The sequence below is a fragment of the Amphiura filiformis genome, chromosome 3, assembly GCF_039555335.1.
Source record: "Amphiura filiformis chromosome 3, Afil_fr2py, whole genome shotgun sequence".
Classification (NCBI taxonomy): Eukaryota; Metazoa; Echinodermata; class Ophiuroidea; order Amphilepidida; family Amphiuridae; genus Amphiura; species Amphiura filiformis.
In genome coordinates, this window is record NC_092630.1 from 36,704,095 (window position 1) to 36,724,593 (window position 20,499).

General features: G+C 38.7%; 1 protein-coding gene across 1 annotated transcript in view; it reads right to left on the reverse strand.

Annotated features, from left to right (window-relative positions):
* The window catches only part of LOC140147231 (uncharacterized), a 32,752-nt gene extending 13,351 nt beyond the window's left edge, over positions 1–19,401 (reverse strand). Inside the window, exons 1-4 of the mRNA XM_072169011.1 lie at positions 12,264–19,401; positions 10,350–12,048; positions 5,266–5,548; positions 2,174–2,285 (exon numbers count right to left, since the gene is read on the reverse strand). Coding sequence (XP_072025112.1) covers positions 2,174–2,285; positions 5,266–5,548; positions 10,350–12,048; positions 12,264–18,652 — 8,483 coding nt within the window. The 5' untranslated portion in view covers positions 18,653–19,401. The remainder of the gene's footprint in view (positions 1–2,173; positions 2,286–5,265; positions 5,549–10,349; positions 12,049–12,263) is intronic.
* Between the last annotated feature and the right edge of the window lie 1,098 nt (positions 19,402–20,499).

A 20,499-nucleotide genomic window follows, 5' to 3' on the forward strand; every position in this document is an offset into this window, starting at 1 on the left:
TCGGGAAAAAATGTATATCTTCAATATGAAAGGTCAAAATTTCAATTGATCGTCAGCTTTTCATCCTAGCTACATACACTTTAAGTACATATCATTAGATTTATAAAGTTTACTTCAAGAACTGTTAAATATCAAAAATATAAATTTAAAAAAATTTGCCATAAAATGTGTATTAAATTGCAAAAAAAAAAAAAAATCAAAATTATTTGATATCAGGAACATGTTCCATAGTACCTTCTGGTAGCACTCTCAAAGTGGAGTTATTTATTGAACTTTTAACATACATTTGTACATTAAACATGTTCTCAGAAAAATGGTCACAACGCGAAACAATTGGTTTGTAAAATTCTGTTTGGCAGATGTTATAAATGATCGACAGTAGTGTCTGGAAAAGTGGTTACAATAATTATTATATTGGTGTATATAATCCTATTACATGTATTATGCAACTGTTCAATCATGTATTGCATGAACTTATATTAACACCTTTGACCTCAATGCAGTGATTATAATCTTTTGGCCTCTGCAATTTGTGCAGTTATTTTGCTGGAAAATAATATCAGTTATGTGATAATCAGTACTTGTGAATGTAACTTTTGACCTTCAAGTTTTAACTTGTAGAAGGAAATTTTGATCTGATGGTGTGTTTTTTGTATGCATGGCATGTAAGTTGTAATTATGATGTGGGTAACCTTTGACAATTTGTAATTCTGTAATGTTTGATTGTTTTACATCGTAGTGTCAGTTATTTAGTCCTTGTTATTGCTGTAGGTATGTGTCAGTCATTTACTGTAGTATTATTGATGTGTACATACAGTCATACATTATCTCTTGAATTGTCAATTTAGATATGGATATTTTTATGAACACCTTTGACCGTACGAGTATTAAAATTATTCTCAACACTGTGGTGTCTGCCATCAGCAAAGTTGCTTTCGAAGTTGGAGACCTTTATGAACTACCTAATAACTGAGACTTGCAAATGTAACCTTTGACCTAAATGTTTTGATGTGTAGAAGTAAAATGTTTTAAAGGTTTGATCCAATATATTGAATGTTCCGCATGTTCCAGTGCGAGCATGTTATGCGAGTTGTAATTAATATGACATAACCTTCTACCTCTGGGAAGTTTCTTTCTTTTTCACATCATGGTTTTGGATGTACTCTTAAAAGTAAACTCCTTAACATAAGTTTGGAAAGTTTTTTCAAGCATCTATATCTCAGATTATTTGTGACATGTTCATATCGTGTTGCATATTAATGAATAGCTACTTTATACCTCTTTACAATGACACATTTGAACAATCACCTTTTTCATGGCTGTGTACACGTCTTGTGAATGCAGTGCGGTATCAAAGAGAATGTACCTAATTGACCATTATTCTTTGCTCGAACAACACTAGTCACTAACCTCAGTAGCGGTTGGAAAAACCATACACAGCCACAAAACCAGGCACCTCCTCCTCATGCTGTTCACCAGCCTGGTCACACGTTGCTGTGGGATGGCATTCCATTTTTTCAACCAGAATTTGTCGCAGGTCATTTAATGTCGTTGCATTGGCTACTCTGGCACGCACAGCACGACCAAGCTAGTCCCACAAGTGTTCAATCAGGTTGAGGTCTCTGGGCTGATGGCTAATCCATTATCTCTACTCCCATATTCTACAGGTATTCGTTGACTACCCTGGCTCTGTGGGGGCTAGCGTTGTCATCTTGGAAGATTGCATTAGGTCTCAAATTGTGAAGATATGGGATTGCAGCCTGCAGCACAGAATAATGGTCAATTTGGCACATTCTGTTTGAGACCCCACTACATTCACAAGATGTGTACTCAGCCGTGAAAAAGGTGATTGTTTCAAATGGGGTGTCATTGTAAAGGGGAATAAAGTAGCTATTCATTGATATGCAACATGATATGAGCATGTCAAAAATATTTTGAGATATAGATGCTTGAAAAAAACTTTCAAAACTTTTGTTGAGGAGTTTATTATTGCAGTGTTAAGATTATATGTTTTGCTGCAGTCACCTGCATGTGTCGTTAATGTCATGTCATATTGATGCAAAAGTGATATGGTAATTTAGTGTGAAGTATGATAATCCTTTGACCATTGATATTTTAAGTCACTGTGTTTCTTGGCTTTCAGTTTGTTCCTACCATGTCATCACCTCATTACCTTAGATTATCCAATTGAACCACCATTTGCGAGTGCACCATTATCGTCCATTGGTCATCAGCATTGGTGCGCGACCAGCTCCCCAAGAGATTACACAAAGCCTCAAGCTCTCCTGTGAACAAACCATACATACCACTACATTAAAATCATTGGTGTATCAAGAAGTAACATTTTATACGTAGTGTGTCATGCAGTTTCTGCTACTAAAATGTCTGTGTGTGTGAAGCCAAGTAATGAAATCATTATGTGAAGGGTATATGACGATCAATCCGATTACACATTACCTTCTTACCACCTTTACACCTATAATCTGCAGTCATCCTGATAACCCAATCAATCAAGCATATGGGGGACCTGCTGAATGAAGCTAGCTCAGGTGATGATGTTGCAGGTATGCTTAGCTGCATAACACAGGGTCGGTACCAACAAGAAAAGCTTTAATAGAGCATTATAAGAGTTAAATTGCTTTGCTGAAAATAATGGATTTAAGATGGGAAAAAGCAATACAGAATAAATCAAAATAATACCGATCTGTTCTACTAATCTACAACTTAAAGCTACTTTAACCGACACGAATGTAGTATATATAGTTCATGAATGCGTATTATAAGACCCAAGTATTGCTCCAGGGGCAATTTATATTATATGAAGTGTAAGCATTGTGTGATGCGTTTGGTTGGTGTAATCATGAAATAAAACCTTACCTGAACTCGTGGACTATAAAACCATATCAATGTAATGAAAACCAACTTTCACTGGTTAAAAATGAAAAAATGAATAACTGCATTTCAAGTAACATCAAATTTATAAATTCGAATTTAAAAAATGTGCACAGGTGGCTAGACCAGGTGGTTCTGGACACCACCAGAAGACAACCAATTAGGTGATATACCATGTATGCATAAATATCAAAATTTTCTAAAAAATTGCATTTAAGTTACCAACTTATTAAAACACATCACAAGAGAAACTACATATTTATTTTGAAGCCATTCACTTTATATAGTCAAGTAAAAAAGGCTAAACATTGCAAATCATCGTAAAGTGTACGAGTACTGGGATTTTTGCCTCGCCAAAGTTAATCGTCTCGCAGGTGGTCTAAGACTATGTAATCACTTTTCCGTATGGATGCATGCATGTATTTGTGCACTTACCAGAGTGACGTTATGGGCATAAATTCAAGTACAAAATGATGTTATGAGCTTTTTTTAATGTGTGGGGTGTGTGTGTGTCGGGGGGGGGGGGTGTATGTGGTATATGACAAATTGGTTCAAGTTTTGATTTAATGCTCTCAGGTTCTGAAAACATAAATGATATATGGTCTCGCTATGAGTTTAAAAATATTAGACTCTACTACATCTCGTTCAATGTTTTAATACTCAAAGCCCGACCAATAAATTTGTGTATTGGGTTCAACCCTTCCTATTATATATCTAACTTGGACCATAGTTGGTCCATGGAAACTCTCATGTAATGGTGTTGTTCAATTCTGATAGTGTCTGAGGGGGAATGTCCCCCAGTCAATTCCCTAGGGGATATTCAGAGTGCACGGGTTGTCTCCAAAGTTAATCTTCACAGTTATGTATGTATTAGAATAATTAGACCATCAGACCTGACCAAAAAGTGAGATTAGACTTTTTGCCAACTGGCAACAACTCTGCTAAAGGTCATGGAATTGTGAACAGGGGTCAAACTTGTTGCCACTGTGTTAAAATTATACCTTTGTATTCCTCTAGTCTTCAGGAATCATAAAATGTATAGATTGACCTATCTATGATGCACCATTAGAGTAAAAGGTCAACTTTTTGGGCCTTTAGAGGTACATGTAAAACATTTGAAAATGCACAGATTTTAACAAGAGGTGTCAAACTGTTTATTTTGATATAACAATTCAAATATAGTTTTCACAACTATGTTTCATTTACAAAGGTAACAGCAAAATAGGTCAAAATCAATAGGTTGACCTATTTGCCGAGTTACCTAGGTAAAAAAACCATTCATGTGCTAACTATGCTTCATTTTAATCGTTATATCAAAACGGAACATTTTTACACCTCCTTTGTCAAAATCAGAGAATTTTCATGCTTTTCACCTCTATGGGGCCAGAAGTTTGACCTTTGTGGTATTAATTCTACCGTAGTGCATCCTAGAGAGGTCAAACTATACATTTTCTGATTTCTTATGACTAGGGAATATGTTGGTATATTAATTTTTAACACAATATGAGTTCGAAGTTTTACCACTGTACAATGTTTAATGACCTCAGGGTTGTTGTCAAGTTATGCAAAGTCTAAACCACGTTTTGGCCAGGGCTCGTGGTCTAAATCATAACCATGCAGACTAACTTAAGGGTCAATCCATGCCACCTGGATTTCCTTCTGGAAATGGACGAGCTGAAAAATAATTTGTTCAAAATGTTGAATAGAATATATTGGCATATTGCAGTGAGGTGGAAATTTTCTTTTTTTTTTTTTGGTGGGGGGTATTCTTTTTGGAGTTGTCCACCACACAGAGTTGTCTGAGGGGATGTACCCCCCTCAGAAATTAACAAATGTGACCGATTATCATACTCTTCCTCTCTCCCTTCTTTTCCTCCTCCTTCTCTCTTCTTCCTTTCTTTTTCTGGACCATGGGGCTTCAACCCTCAAAGCTCCTCCAGACATGCTGTGCAATATGCAACCTTTTCTTTTAAAAGGATCAATCATGACAACAAATGTGGTACCAAAATGTGCAGAATGTAATCAGGCTTCTTTACTTTTTGCTATTTCAGTTTGAACATTTTATGCCATCTATAAAGGTTAGTTACATTTTATGATGTGTTTAGCTAGTTTCTAGATGCTTGCAAATTGTAATAAAGAGCTAAATTTAGGAAATGTAGTGAAAAAAGGTTAAATTCGCATACTTGAAAGTTGCAAAGTCTGGTCTCCATTCAAAAGCCACTTAACCAGACTTCTTTTACAAGCAGAAATGGCAGCTTCTGTACCAGTATCAATACATTTTAAAATTCGAATTTATAAACTCCATGTTACTGACTGGTATGTTTTTACTTTATACCCCAAACCAGATATTATTGTTTGGACATTGCGGCCTACCTGGTTGACATGACAGGATTGTCTGCTCATCTGGAATCACTAGTCCACCGCCAAGAAACATTTCTTCGTACTTGCCAATCTTCAGTTCCGCTGAACCCTTGTAAGCAGCGAATTTAACACAGTTTAGTAGCTTCATCTGTAACAAATTTGGTATGTTGTGCAGGTCTGGAAGGTCGCCATGATGTACCAATACCCAGGCATCATCCCCACTGCTTTGTAAATTGTGAATAGTTGATTTGTGTTTGGGGTTGAACTCATGACCTCCTGTGCTCCTCAGAAACTCCTACGAAAAAAAGGGCACATGGTTTACTTGCTGTTACGACAATGCCAACCTTGGTACAATAATTGGGGGATATAAATAGTGAATGACCTAACTATACAAGTTTTGAATGCCTTATACACAGACAAATGTGTACTGATGCTTGTTTCAATAATGAGCAGAGCACCAAATTGGGAACTTATGTAAACAAAACATGTATGCTGATTATGAACTGGTAATTATTGCATTAGTACCCTTTCCCATTTTGACATATTTCCACAACATCGCTTCAATTTGCAACACGCCTCATTGATAATAACAAAATAGTATGATATAACAATATTTTTCTTTCCTTTACTAAATTATTCTGAAACATAATGGAAGTTTGACCTGTATGCTTACATGCATGCTTTTGAAATTGGCTTTAGATTAGACACCAAAAGTTTGTTAGTGTTGTGGTAACAAAAACAATTTTGTCATATCTGCTCATGTTGTGGTATTACAATGAATACTAAGAAATTAATTTGAAACACTAATAAGTCTATGTACAATACCAACATGTAACAAAAGTTTTATGGACCACCTGTTAAAGCTACAGCTGAACAAAATTATGAAGCTACAACGGATCTAGCACTCACAAAGTGAAAATAGGCCTTAAACCCGCCAGTCTTGATTGAGAGTCTATACTGCACTAGTCAGTGTCAGTAAAATATTGAAATAATGTTTTTTTTAAATAAAAAAAGGCAGTTTTGCTAGATGAAACAGTTCACTTGTAATCCTTTAGTTTGACCTAACTGGGAATAAAAGTTTAAATTCCATATTTTGATAAATCTTTACAAAAAATCTTGAAACTGTTATTTCGCATGTTTTCTTACAATAACACTGCAGGCAGTAAATTCACAAGTGCGAGTATTAAATACAAGATTTCAAGAATATGAGCAATTTTGTAAAAAACTTTGCACAAAGTGGAAATTATTCGCCTTTTGTACAAAAAACACCCTAAAACGCATGTTTTAACCTTTTTTTATACACACTTATGGGAACACGGAATTTAAACATTTATTTCCAGTTAGGATTGATCCGTTTCACCTGGCCAAACAGAATGATACTTTTATTATTCAATTATTATAGAATCAGAAGTAGATACAATACCCGCTACCATTCTATTACTGAGCATCTCTGAAAGAACTGTACTGTTGCAAAATTTAATATTTAATTGTGAAATACGAAACAGAATGGAATACTCTGTTATTGAGTAATAAACCGGCTATCACTTTTTTTGAAAACAAAAATGGACTCATTCTTGGATTATAACAATTTGAAAATTGCACCTTGTCAAAATAATATAAGTTAACATACACCATGTTTCATTATATTTTTTGATGAATCCAACCAAGTGTGTGAAAATATTGAGTCCAAAACATAATAATGATGAAATTGGATGCCACACCCAATATTTATTCTTCTCGCTATGAGTTTCATAATATTGGACTCGACTACATTACAACTCCCAATGGTATAGTTCTTTAAGAGACACCCTGTCCATCATGCAATATGTTACTTAGACATTTCTATGTAAAGACCGCACAAAAAGTAACACAGCCATTATAAATACGCTTTCAGCTTCAGAACTAATAATTGTTTCCACAATATTTCAGCATAGAAAGGATGATTTATTTGCGCGCATCTCGATACCCCATTTGTCCAGTGTCGTTTAATATTAACAACACGGTACTGCATTTAAAGAAAAATAACCAAATTTAAAAGTTGCAGTTTACAACGATCAATGGTTATTCCGCAAGCATTGTGGCACGTAAGAACCACCATTATCTTTGCGCTGACTTGAAATCAATACAAATAGCTTTAACTTTTAAATCTGAGTATTTTTCTTCAAAAACATATCGAAAGAAATTGGACGAATGGGGTATCAATATACACCTAAATAAATCATCCTTCTTTCTATGTTGAAATATTGTGAAAACAATTATTAGTTATAGTTAACAGGGCCAAATAAGCAGAGAATCTTCCCGAGCTAGGCCTACTGAATGGAATCATTCATAAATGTAACAAGTGCCACTAGAAAAAAGAGCTAATCAAAGTAATGTCTATGAATTATTTTAGAGGCATTGTTTCATCCATTATCAAGTATGAATTATGAGCTAACAATCTGATTTAATGGACTCACTTTTTTTTAGCGTAAATATTTCAGATCCTACCCTGGATGATTCATCAGGCCAACTGATTTTCTAGCAGCAATCTCAAAATCTATAGTTATTACTACTTGTATCAATTGTGTGTTTTTTTCGCTGGGTTCATCACATCATTACCTTGAGATTTAATTTTTTTTGCACAAAATACAGTAGCACGATAATCTTCAGTCGTATTATCAACCAAAGAATACTGTTACTTTACAAATACATCCTACATAACCATTCTTCACTCAAAGAGTACTATAGGGGTGACCATGGCACTCCACTGACCAGTGGAAGTTCTTGTTCTCCAAAAACAGCTCTACGAAATGTCTTGTAGAGTGATGCAAGCTTCTTTGTGGCTACCGTGCAAATAAAGATGTACTGATTTGGTATTGTAGGCCTAACTTGCCACCACCGACTATTATTCATATTGACACAACTTGGGGGTAACTATGCTAACTATGACAAGTTGACAACTATCATATGGTCCACAACTTATAACTTCCCCCCCCCTAATACTTTTTAAAAATATTTTACGAAATGTAAAAAGGTATTTATAGCCCTGTTTGTTTTACACATATGGACCAAATTATAGCGTCACACGTCATTGCGTTCAGTCACAATGTTTTTTTATGTAAAAAAAGAGACTGTTTTAAAGAGTGTTAAAAGTTGCATCTGAGCCCATAGGAATCAGCCCTCAAACAATACAGTAGGACAGGTCTATTCATGTGTTTGTTAAAGAAACCTGACTGCTATGGACTCGGGTGCAACTTTTAAAAACGGCCTCTTTTCTTACACAATTAGCCATTGTGACTGAACGCAATGACGTGTGACGATATAAATTGGTCCACATGTGTAAAACAAACAGGGCTATAAATACCTTTTTACATTTCGTAAAATATTTTTGGACTATTTTAAAAAATATTAGGGGGGAACTTATCCTATATTATGAACCATTCATTATTTTATAATTAGGGTATCCTGCAAGAAATAGTAGCTAGTGATTATTTTGACATGTCAACCTTACATAATGCAACAAAAAATTGTGCTTGCTGTTGTTTTTGTGCTTGCCAAATTTCAAAACTGGTTGAATTGATTAACCTTATTTAGTTTGCATTTTCAGGTCCTTTGTATGTAACTCCCCTTCCCAACAGGACTCAAAGGTGACTACGCCCCACCACTGGTGAGCATCAAATTATTGCAGAAATTTTTGGATTAATAATGCACCACTGCCTTCAGCTTTAGTGGGACTTGTTAAAACATATCCTAAAATTTGAAGAAAAAATAGAATACATGCAAATATGCAAGTGTCAGTGCTCAATTACCTCATGCTGTTCATGGAAAATACATTATAGCTGAAATAAGAGAGCTCTAGAAAGTGTATTAAGTTTGGAATCGCAGGTGGAAAGCAAACAATGAATGGGAAACTTACAGGTTGATGACATCCTATTCAGAGGGAGTGAAATGTTTTATAAAAACTACTATAAAATATCCGTCTCATGATTTCACATCACAAGTTATTCATTTCAAACCGTGATTTTGAAAACTAATTTACTGCTAAATATGGACCTACATTTTAAATACTTAGGATACCATTTCAGAAGCAGTTAGGAAACCACAATTCCTTGATGTTTTGGTTTACACCCTCATGACACAAGTACACTAACATGCTAATTACACTCAGTGTTGCCAAACATTTTCAGTGCCAAGTAGCCCAATTTTTAAGATTCCCAAAAAGCGCCCAATACCAAATAATGGGCGGTTTTACCCAAATTAAGAAAGTAAATAACACAATTGGGCGGTAAAGAACTTGAATTAAAAGCTTCCGGTGCTTAATGGAAAGTTACTGACCGATCAATAAATGGTCATAAACCCATTGTTATTGCAAATTTGAGCTTCAAAGACTTAAAATAATTAGAATTCAGCTAAATTGAAAAGAAAATAAGTCAAATGTTTTTTCTGAGTATAGCAGCAGGTGATCATAAGGTAGCCCAATTGTGCACCTAAGGCACAGCGTTGGCATCACTGATTACATTATGTTGTAGGCAACACTACCTCATCTTTATTTTGTCAACCAGATCAAAATGCTGTACTGTGCAGGTCAGCAACCAATCGTGTTGTGCCTTTGCCCGCATACCAGTCTTTTTAATTCGGTCCTCAATTATAGTTGGTCTTTGACTTTATACGGGTCAGAAATAGCCCATTTTTTCCTGATAATTTTTGTACCAAAATGGAGATGATGAAGTGATGATCTTTGAAGTTTGAATTGCTAATTTGAAAAGGATATCATGTTTCCAAGATATTATGAAAGAATAGCTTTTTATATCACAGGTTCATATTTATCAAAATCAATTCAATTTTGGATCGATATTCAGAAGAAGTTCCACTATGCCTAGCACCTGTTGTGGTTTTAAACACGGTTCTGAACCAAGACTTTAACAGCTGAAAAAAGGCTGAAATTTAATGCAAGTGACATTAAAAATGTTTTCTTGCTGTTGAAAATGGGATCATAGGATATTAACATTTTCTTCAAGAACTATAGTTTTTAACTGATAATTATTTACATGAAAATACAACACAACATGCTTAATCATGCATGACTAACTGATATGTCTGTACTTGAAAACAATTACCTTGACCGCCTCCTTATCATCATCATCTTTGGTGGTGGTACTTCTATGCACATAGAATAGATGTTGAGGCGATTGCTCCAATTTACTTGCACCTCCCAAAGCGGCTCTCTTTGCAGGTGGTGGTGGTGTTGAGCTGTGAATTGAAGGGAGGTGGGATGGGGCTATGGGATTTGGGTTCTGTGGGCTACTCTCTGAAAGTTTTACAACCTCAACAGTAGTTTTTCTTTTGGCAACTTGCCGATGATCAGCAGTTTCTTGGATAAGTGGTTCTTTGCTCTGGCTTGGATCCAAAGTTTTTCTTGAAGTGGAACTTTTCTCCATAGATGATGTAGTTCTTGCTTTGGCACTACTGCTTTTTGTTTGCACTGCTGTGGTGGTTTCTGGAGTTTTAGATTGTGAGCCTAATACATTTTGACTGTCACTATCCATGTCTTTAGCACTTTTTAAATCATGAGAAACACTTTTTGGTTCTTTTTTGTCCTTTTCCCGTTTAGTTACATCAGATTGTTTTGGTTTCCCTCCACTGTCAGACTGGCTCTCATGAGACTGAGTTCTTCTTTTCTTCCATCCCTGATGTCTTGGTAAACCACTCTGAGGATTTTGCTCCTTTTCACTTTCACTTTCATCAGTTCCAAAGGCTGCACTAACTGTGGGACTCTGGATTTTGGCAAGTTTGAGCTTTCTCTCTTGTCGGAATGCCATGGCTAGGACATTACCACGTCTGGCTAGTTTCAACTTGGATTTAATGGGCTTAGATGTTTGAGAGGATGTGGTGGGTGTTTGGGGAATTGCTGCTGGTGCGGATGAAGGTTTAGGTTTAGGAGATAGTTCTGGCAGTTGGGGTTTTGGTAAGCTTTCTTGATTAGAGTCTTGTTCATTATTCTTTTCACGCGGTACCAAAGATGTTGGTTGTTTTGACATAAACTCTGCTACTGCTTGCGATAGAGGTGACAACGGCCGTTTTACACCACCAGTTTGGGCATTTTTGTCTGTGGATGAATCTTTGGTAAGGCTTTGGGAATTATCACTGACACTACTACATGCCTGAGTTGAACTAATTGCAGCAACTTCACTATCAGGAACAGCACTGACACTAGGTTGGTCTTGTTTTCCAACGATCAACATACGGCTCAATGGTGCTGACATTATGGGTTGCATTTCAGATTGAGTTACTTCACTCGACACATTGCTCTGAGTGGGTGCTGGATGGTCAGTGACAGTGGTAGTTAGTGCTTCCGACTTATCAGTGTTACTTTGGTCCAATGGTGGAGTGCTTTGTGTTGCTTGTTCCGGTTCTGGTGGTTGAGTTGGTTGTACAGGTTCTTGGCAAGAATGAGCTGGTTGCACAGGTTCTTGGTAGGAAGGGTGGGTTGGTTGTACAGGTCCTTGGTAAGATGACTGAGGTGTTTGTACAGGTGCTTGGTAAGAATGAGCTGGTTGCACATGTTCTTGGTGAGCTGGTTGTACAAGTTCTTGGTAAGAATGAGCTGGTTGTACAGGTGCTTGGTAAGAATGAGCTGGTTGCACAGGTTCTTGATAAGAATGAGGTGGTTGCACAGGTCCTTGGTAGGAAGGATGGGTTGGTTGTACAGGTCCTTGGTAAGATGACTGAGATGTTTGTACAGTTCCTGAGTAAGGAGATTGAGTTGATTCAACGCTTTTCTGAATGCTGAAGTAGGATATGGTGGTTGTGCTGACCCTGATTGAGGAGGAGGAGGAGGTATAAGAGGATATATAGGTCGCATTGGCATTGGTGCTCTACCTGGTCCATTGTAAGGGGCTGGTCTATAGTTGAAATCTGAATAAGGTTGTCTTGATGCAGTTGATGCAGGAGGCCATTGGTTTGGAGGCCATTGGTTTGGATATTGTGCACTGTGGGATGCAGGTTGCCATGCAGATGCAGGAGAGGGATACATTCTTGGATTATTGGAGTTCCATTGGCCATGCTGAGGGGGACCATGCATTAGAGGATAAGGGCTCTCACGGCCATAGGACTGCTGCCATGCATTCATAGGATGGAATGGTATTTGTGCAGGGTGGTAAGGGTCAGACCATTGATATTGAGAACCACTTTGCATTTGATTGTACTGATCCGTGGTATAAACTTGTGCTTCATGCTGGTCGTGAGAATCACCTGCAGATACAGAACTAGAGGTCTCCATTTGCTCTTCAGAAGCAGCTGACACAACAGGGCGTTCTATTACTGGATCTTCCGACACTCCCGGTGGTGGAGGTTCATCTTGTTCTTCATCGGCAGCAGCCTCTATTTGTCCTGCTTGTGTGTCTATGATATCTCCTTGTTTGAGTGCTGCCAGTAGATGTGCAATAGATCTCTTTGCAATGACAGATTCCTTGCATTCGATCACTGGATTAGGTGATTCATCTTCTTTATCATCTGCAGGTTTATTGGTAACAGGAACATCAGGAGTATCTTTTAGGCTATGCTCAGCTTTTTGTTTTGACTGGGAGAGACGATCTTTTGTTTCTGATATCGTACCACTTATTGCAACATTTGATGTTGTGCCTGTAACAGTGTCATTATTGCCAAAGTCATCAGCAGTTGGGGCATCATCAAGGTCCCCAAATGCAGGAGCTTCATTTGAATCCTCATTGCTCTCCAATTCCAAATCCACTTTACATAAAAGGTTGCCTGCATCAGCAACACTGATTTCCTCTTTGGTGCTTGCAGTCTCTGCTTTATCTAGTGCTGTAGTCTTTACACCCTCCTCTGGGATTGATACCACATCAGGCTTACTGGAAATCACTTCAGGACCATATTCACCAATAACAATATCTTGACTTGTTGTTGAAATGCCACCTTCCTTTTGGATATTTGCAATCTGTGCTTCATTTGGCTCATCTGTGCTTTCATCTATCGGTTCTGAGACTGTTAAAAGCTTGCTCGGAACAGCAACTGGGCCGTATTCTCCAATTGCAATTTCTGCATCAGCAGTTCCAGTCATAACTTTCTCTTGGCTGCTTGTATTCTGTGCTTTAATCTGATCCCCTTGTGCTGGTATATTAATAGGCGTCTTCATGATGGGACCATATTCCCCGATTTCAATTTCTGCACCAGTTCTCACAGCCACCTGTTCCTCTTGGGTGCCTGCATTATCTTCATCTTTCAGCTCTAGTGTAGTTACAGGGCCATATTCACCAAGTACAACTTCAGTACCTGATTTGGGAGTAATGCTTTCTTGTTCTTGGGTGCTCATACTTGGCTCACCAGTTATTCCATCTGCTTTCAATTCTGATGTAATTTTTGACTTGTCAGATGTAATGACTGGACCATATTCACCAATAACAACATCATCATCTGTTTTTGGAGTACCACTTTCCTGTTCATGCGTGCTTGTTGTTTGTTCTTTTCTTGGCTCACCACTACTCTCTTCTGCCCTTGATTCCGGTGCAATTGTAAACTTACTAGACACAGGAACTGGACCATATTCACCAATCACAACTTCAGCACTTGTTCTTGGAATAACGTTTTCTTGCTCCAGAGTGCTTGTAGTTTGTGCTTGATCAAGCTCACTCATGTTCTCAACTGCTTTGGATTCTGATGCAATTGCAGACTTGCTAGGTTTAGCAGCAGGGCCATATTCACCAATCACAACATCAGCACCTGTTTTTGGAGGAACATCTTCCTGCTCTTGTGTACTAGTAGTTTGTACTTTACTTGGTGCATCACTACTCCCATCCACATTTGTTTCTGATGTAATTATAGATTTGCTAGGAATCACGACAGGTCCATATTCACCAATAACAACATCAGCACCTGTTTTTGGAGTAACAGTTGGTTTTTTACTTGGCTCACTACCAGTTCCTTCTGTCTTTGATTCTGATGCAATTTTAGACTCACCAGATACAGGGACTGTTTTGGGAGTTACACTTTCCTGCTCCTGCGTGCTTGCAGTTTGTGTTTTGGTTAACTCAATTGCAGATTTGCTAGGTTTAGCGACCGGGCCATATTCACCAATAACAACTTCAGCACCAGTTTGTGGGGAAACACTTTCCAGTTTTTGTGTGCTTGTACTTTTATTTGGCTCAACACCAACTCGAACTGCTTTTGATTTAGTTTCACTTCCTTTTCCCTGTACATGGGTGCTTGTTATTTGTTCTTTACTGGACTCCCCACTACTCTCTTCTACTTTTGATTCCGACACAATTTGGGCACCTGCTTTGATAGTTACACTTTCCTGTTCCTGTGTACTTGCAGTTTGTGGCTTGGTTAGCTCAATTGCAGACCTGCTTGGTATAGCGACAGGGCCATATTCACCAACAACTTCAGTACTGATTTTTGGAGTAACATTTACCTGATCTTGTGGGCTAGTAGTTTTACTATTACTTTGCTCCCCACTAGCTCCATCTGCTTTAGATTCTGATGCAATTGCAGATGCACCAATTTTGACTTCAGCAGTAGTTTCTGGAGTACCACTTCCCTGTTCATGTGTGCTTGTTGTTGGTTCTTTACTTGGCTCACCACTACTCATTTCTGCCTTTGATTCCGATGCAAGTGTAGACTCTCCAGAAACAGGAACCTGACTATCACCAATCACAACTTCAGCACCTGTTTTTGGAGTAACATTTTCCTGCTCCTGAGTGCTTGTAGTTTGTGTTTTAATCCTGTTCCCATCTGCTTTGGATTCTGATACAATTGCAGACTTACTAGGTATAGCGACTGGGCCATATTCACCAATCACAACATCAGCACCAGTCTTTGGAGTAACATCTTCCTGCTCTTGTGTACTAGTAGTTTCTTCTTTACTTGGTGCATCACTACTCCCATCCACATTTGATTCTGAAGTAATTACAGGTGTGCTAGGAATCACGACAGGTCCATATTCACCAATAATAACTTCCTCGCCTGTTTTTGGTTCTTTATTTGGCTCACCACTAGGTCCTTCTGCCTTTGATTCTGATGCAATTTTAGTCTCACCAGATACAGGAACTGCTTTGGGAGTTATGCTTTCCTGCTCTTGTGTGCTTGCTGTTTGTGTTTTGGGTAGCTCAATTGCAGACTCGCTAGGTCTAGCGACAGGGCCATATTTGCCAAAAACAACTTCAGCACCGGTTTTTGGAGTAAAACCTTCCAGTTCTGGTGTGCTTGTACTTGTATTTGGCTCACCACCACCAGTTCCAACTGCTTTTGATTTTGTTTCTGGAGTTATACTTCCCTGTTCCTGTGTACTCATTGTTTGTTCTGTACTGGGCTCCCCACGACTCTCTTCTACTTTTGATTCCGACACAATTTGGGCACCTGCTTTGATAGTTACACTTTCCTGTTCCTGTGTGCTTGCAGTTTGTGGCTTGGTTAGCTCAATTGTAGACCTGCTTGGTATAGAGACAGGACCATATTCACCAACAACTTCAGTATCAATTTTTTGAGTAACATTTTCCTCATCTTGTGTGTTTGTGGTTTGAGTTATACTTTGCCCTCCACTAGTTCCAGTAACTGGATCATGTTCACTAATTTTGATTTCAGCAGTAGTTTCTGGAGTTTTAGGAGTACCACTTTCCCCTTCATGTGTGCTTGTTCTTGGTTCTTTACTTGGCTCACCACTACTCTCTTCTGCCTTTGATTCTGATGCAAGTGTAGACTCTCCAGATACAGGAACCTGAATGCTTGTAGTTTGTGCTTTACTACTTTTCCCATCTGCTTTTGATTCTGATACAATTGCAGACTTGCTAGGTATTGCAACAGGGCCATATTCACCAACTACAACTTCAGCACCAGTTTTTGGAGTAACATTTTCCTGCTCCTGAGTGCTTGTAGTTTGTGCTTTACTACTGTTCACATCTGCTTTGGACTCCGATGCAATTGCAGATTTGCTAGGTATTACAACAGGGCCATATTCACCAATTACAACTTCAGCACCTGTTTTTGGAATAACATTTTCCTGTTCTTTACCTGCTGCAACACTACTCTCATCCACCTTTGATTCTGTTGTAATTATAGCCTGGCTAGGAATCACGACAGGGCCATATTCACCAATTACAACATCAGCACCTGTTTTTGGAGGAACATCTTCCTGCTCTTGTGTACTAGTAGTTTGTTCTTTACTTGGTGCATCACTACTCCCATCCACATTTGATTCTGATGTAATTATAGATTTGCTAGGAATCATGACAGGTCCATATTCACCAATAACAACATCAGCACCTGCTTTTGGAGTAACAGTTGGTTCTTTACTTAGCTCACCACTACTCTCTTCTGTCTTTGATTCTGAGGTATCTGTAGACTCACCAGGTACAGGAACTGGGCCATATTCACCAATCACAATTTGGACACTTGTTTTGGGAGTTACACTTTCCTGATTCTGAGTGCCTGTAGTTTGTGCTTTTGTTAGCTCAATTCCAGACTTGCTAGGTATAGCGACAGGGCCATATTCACCAATGACAATTTCACCACTGGTTTTTGGAGTAACAGCTTCCTGTTCATTTGTACTTGTGCTTTGAGTTTGCTGTTGCTTGCCACTAGCTCCATCTGCTTTAGATCCTGCTGCAATTGTAGACTCACCAACTACAGAAACTGGACCATATTCACCAATTTTGACTTCAGCAGTAGTTTCTGGAGTACCACTTCCCTGTTCATGTGTGCTTCTTGTTTGTTCTTTACATGGCTCACCACTAATTCTTTCTGCATTTGATTCCGATGCAATTGACTCATCAGATACAGGGGTTGGGCCATATTCACCAATCACAATTTGGGCACCTGTTTTTGGAGTTATGCTTTCCTGCTCCTGTGTGCCTGTAGTTTGCACTTTGGTTAGCTCAACTGCAGATTTGCTAGGTTTAGCAACAGGACCATATTCACCAATCATAACTTCAGTACCTGTTTTTGGAATATCATTTTCCTGCTCCTGAGTGCTTGTAGTTTGTGCTTTACTACTGTTCCCATCTGCTTTGGATTCTGATGCAATTGCAGACTTGCTAGGTATTGCAGCTGGGCCATATTCACCAATAACAACTTCAGCACCTGTTTTTGGAGTAACATCTTCCTGTTCTTGAGTGCTTTTAGTTTGTACTTTACTTGGCTCGCCACTACCATCTGGTTTCAATTCCGATGCAATTTTAGATTTGCCTGATACGCTCACTGGGCCATATTCACCAATCACAACATCAGGACCTGTTTCTGGAATAACATTTTCCTGCTCCTGAGTGCTTGTAGATTGTGCTTTACTAAGCCCACCGATGTTCTTATCTGCCTTGGATTCTGATGCAATTGCAGATTTGCTAGGAATAGCAACAGGGCCATATTCACCAATATCAACTTCAGCACCTGTTTTGGGAATAGAATTATCCTGCTCTGGAATGCTTGTTGTTTGTGCTTCATTTAGCTCACCAATGTTCCCATCTGTTTTTGATTTTGATGGCTTACTCTGTATAGCAACAGGGCCATATTCACCAACTACAGCTTCAGCACCAGTTGTAAGAGTAACTCTTTCCTGCTCTTGTGTGCTCGTACTTGGCTCAATAGTGATACCATCTGCTTTTAATTGTAATATAACTGTAGGCACGCTAGGAATAGCAACAGGTCCACATTCACCAATTACACCTTCATCACCAGTTTTATTAGCCTCTGATTTTGATTCTGACACAGTTGTCGACTTGCTAGGTACAATGGCAGGCCCGTATTCACCAATTAAAGAGTTTCCACTAGCTGTTTCAATGGCATCCTTCTCTTGGGTGCTTGGTTGTGCTTTATTTAGGACCATACTACCATCACCCTCATTTAGATTTGATGTCATTACAGGATCAGGAATGAAGACTGGGCCATATTCACCCACTGCTACTTGTTTTGGAGGTTCATTACTTGCACCTAGTTTACTGGATCCATCACTACCAGATTCTCCCTTCTCCACCACGCTTGGTGTTGCACTGCTGGTAACAATGCTTTCCTTTTCCACAGTGACATTACTGGCTACAGCACCTGTACTTGTTGCTGCAATGCCAATCATAGTACTAGTATGTTGACTAGTTGTTAAATCTTCCGTCTGTGGTAGATTGATACCACCAGTTTTTGGTTCAACGATTGCACTTACAGTTGATGTATTTACAGATGAAGTTGGAAGTTGAATCTTCTGACCTGTGGACTTCAACTGACTTTTAGTTAAACCAGCAAAGCCTGTCTGACCCACCTGCAGTGTCCTGAACAGGCGTCCTTGTGTTTTTTCTTTATCTTTTCGTTTACCAATCAAGACAGCAAATTTCCTTGGTTTCATCAATGGTACGCTGCTGCTTTCAGGTTGTTCTTGATTAGAATTTTCATCTTTTGAAGCAGCGTTTGCTGCAGGTAGTTGCATTGGTCTAAATCCTATCTTGAAAGGTGTTACTGTCTTGGAACCAAACACACCAGATGCTGTACCTGCTGTAGGTGATTTTAGAACTGTATCAGCAGATGTATTACTAGACTCCGACTTTTCTGAGGAACTTATGTTGGAAGTACTTGTTGTAGTTGATGCAACAGTATTTGTTACAGTACTTGTTGCAGAGCTGGAAGCAGTTGTAGTTATTTTGCTTGGTTGAGATTTAGAAGTTATGGGATCTTCCACTTCACTATCTTTACTTAATGGTCTACTTGTTTTATCAACCAGAATATCAGATCTACTTTCAGGTTCCTTGTCTTCGCCAGCGCTAGGTTGACTTATATCAGACTTTGTTGTATCTTTGCGGATTCATCACCACCCTTCCTATCTGATTGCGAAGTTTCTTCTAATTCACTTTGTTCACTAGTGGTCCTTAATCTGCTTCTAGAATTATCATTCATCTCTTCTGAGTGTCTTTTCTGGAACTGTTCTTCATCAATCCTTGATCTTGATACCCTTCTCGAGGAACTACTTCCATGACTACGGTATGAACGAGCATGACTTTCAGATGAACTTTCTTTGGCAGGCGATCTTGATTCTCGCCTACTCTCACGAAAGTGGAATGTCGCTTATCTTTGCTTGAGCTGTGCTTTCTCCTATGTGATCTATAATCTGACCTATCATCCGAATTACTACGAAGTTCTGTGCTCTTTATCTCGCCTACTTCTTTTAGGTCTTTTTTTCAGGCTGGTATTGTTTGGGTAGCTCCACTGGTTGATTTGATGACTCCTGAACATGCCGCTTTCCGTTGCACCAAGAGACTTTCAATCAGCTCACTTTTCTTATCAATGTCATCACACAGACTTATTATAAGACTGTCAAATTCTTGTGGATTTCTTAGATTTCTACTCTCCACACTCCCCGTTTTAATGACAGGATTAATACCAAACTTGGATAAAATTTGGAGATGCTGCCTTGGTGGCTCAGTTCTGCTGGTATCTACTCCAATTCCAGCCATTTGTACACCATCACTAATGGCTCTGGTCAGATTATTACAAATTTCAGAGACCGCATTCTGTAGAGATACATTGGGTGATTTAGTTGATGGTGAATCTTTTGGTTTACTGGTATCGCTTGAAAACAGCCTTGATTGATATTCTTTATTGAGGGTCAGGTGTTTGGACCTTGTTTCCAACGCTTCATACTGTGGCTCCTTAAAGGTTTTCAGTTCCGTATAAAATGGACCAAAAGTAGTCTCTTGTGATATGCCAAGTCTCGACTTTGACATTGGTGAAAGTTGGTTCAAGTGACTCCCTTTTGGTAGTAAGACTACTTTTCTTTCTGGGGTCTTTCTGTTTACTATATAACATTGTCTTAACTTTTCTGCTGTAATTGTCTTCACAGCCTCTTCCAACTCTTTTGTAAGTTCGTTTACAGCTGATCTAGGTATAACAGGTGGTGAACGTAATTTTTGGAGATGCTGGAAAGTAGACCCTGTGGAACGACTGTCAACTGAAGCTACAGAAGCTCTATCATGTTCAGTTTCAGGCAGATCTGTTTTCTCCTTGTACACAATTTCAACTCTTCTACTTGGTGGTGCTGCAGCTTTTTGTGCTTCTGTGCCAATTCTTAGAGGGGCTAAATGTCTTGCAGTGTCAGGCAAAGTAACAATGGTAACTTTTCTGCTGCCCTCTGGCAATTGTTCAGGTTGGGGGTGTGTTAATTTAGGTTGCTCTGAAGTAAACCTCAATGGAGCCAAATGCCTTTGAGGTTGATCTATAGGCGGCTGTATTGGCTGTGACAATTGAGCCAAATGCTTCAGTGGCTGATCTTCAGAAGGCTGT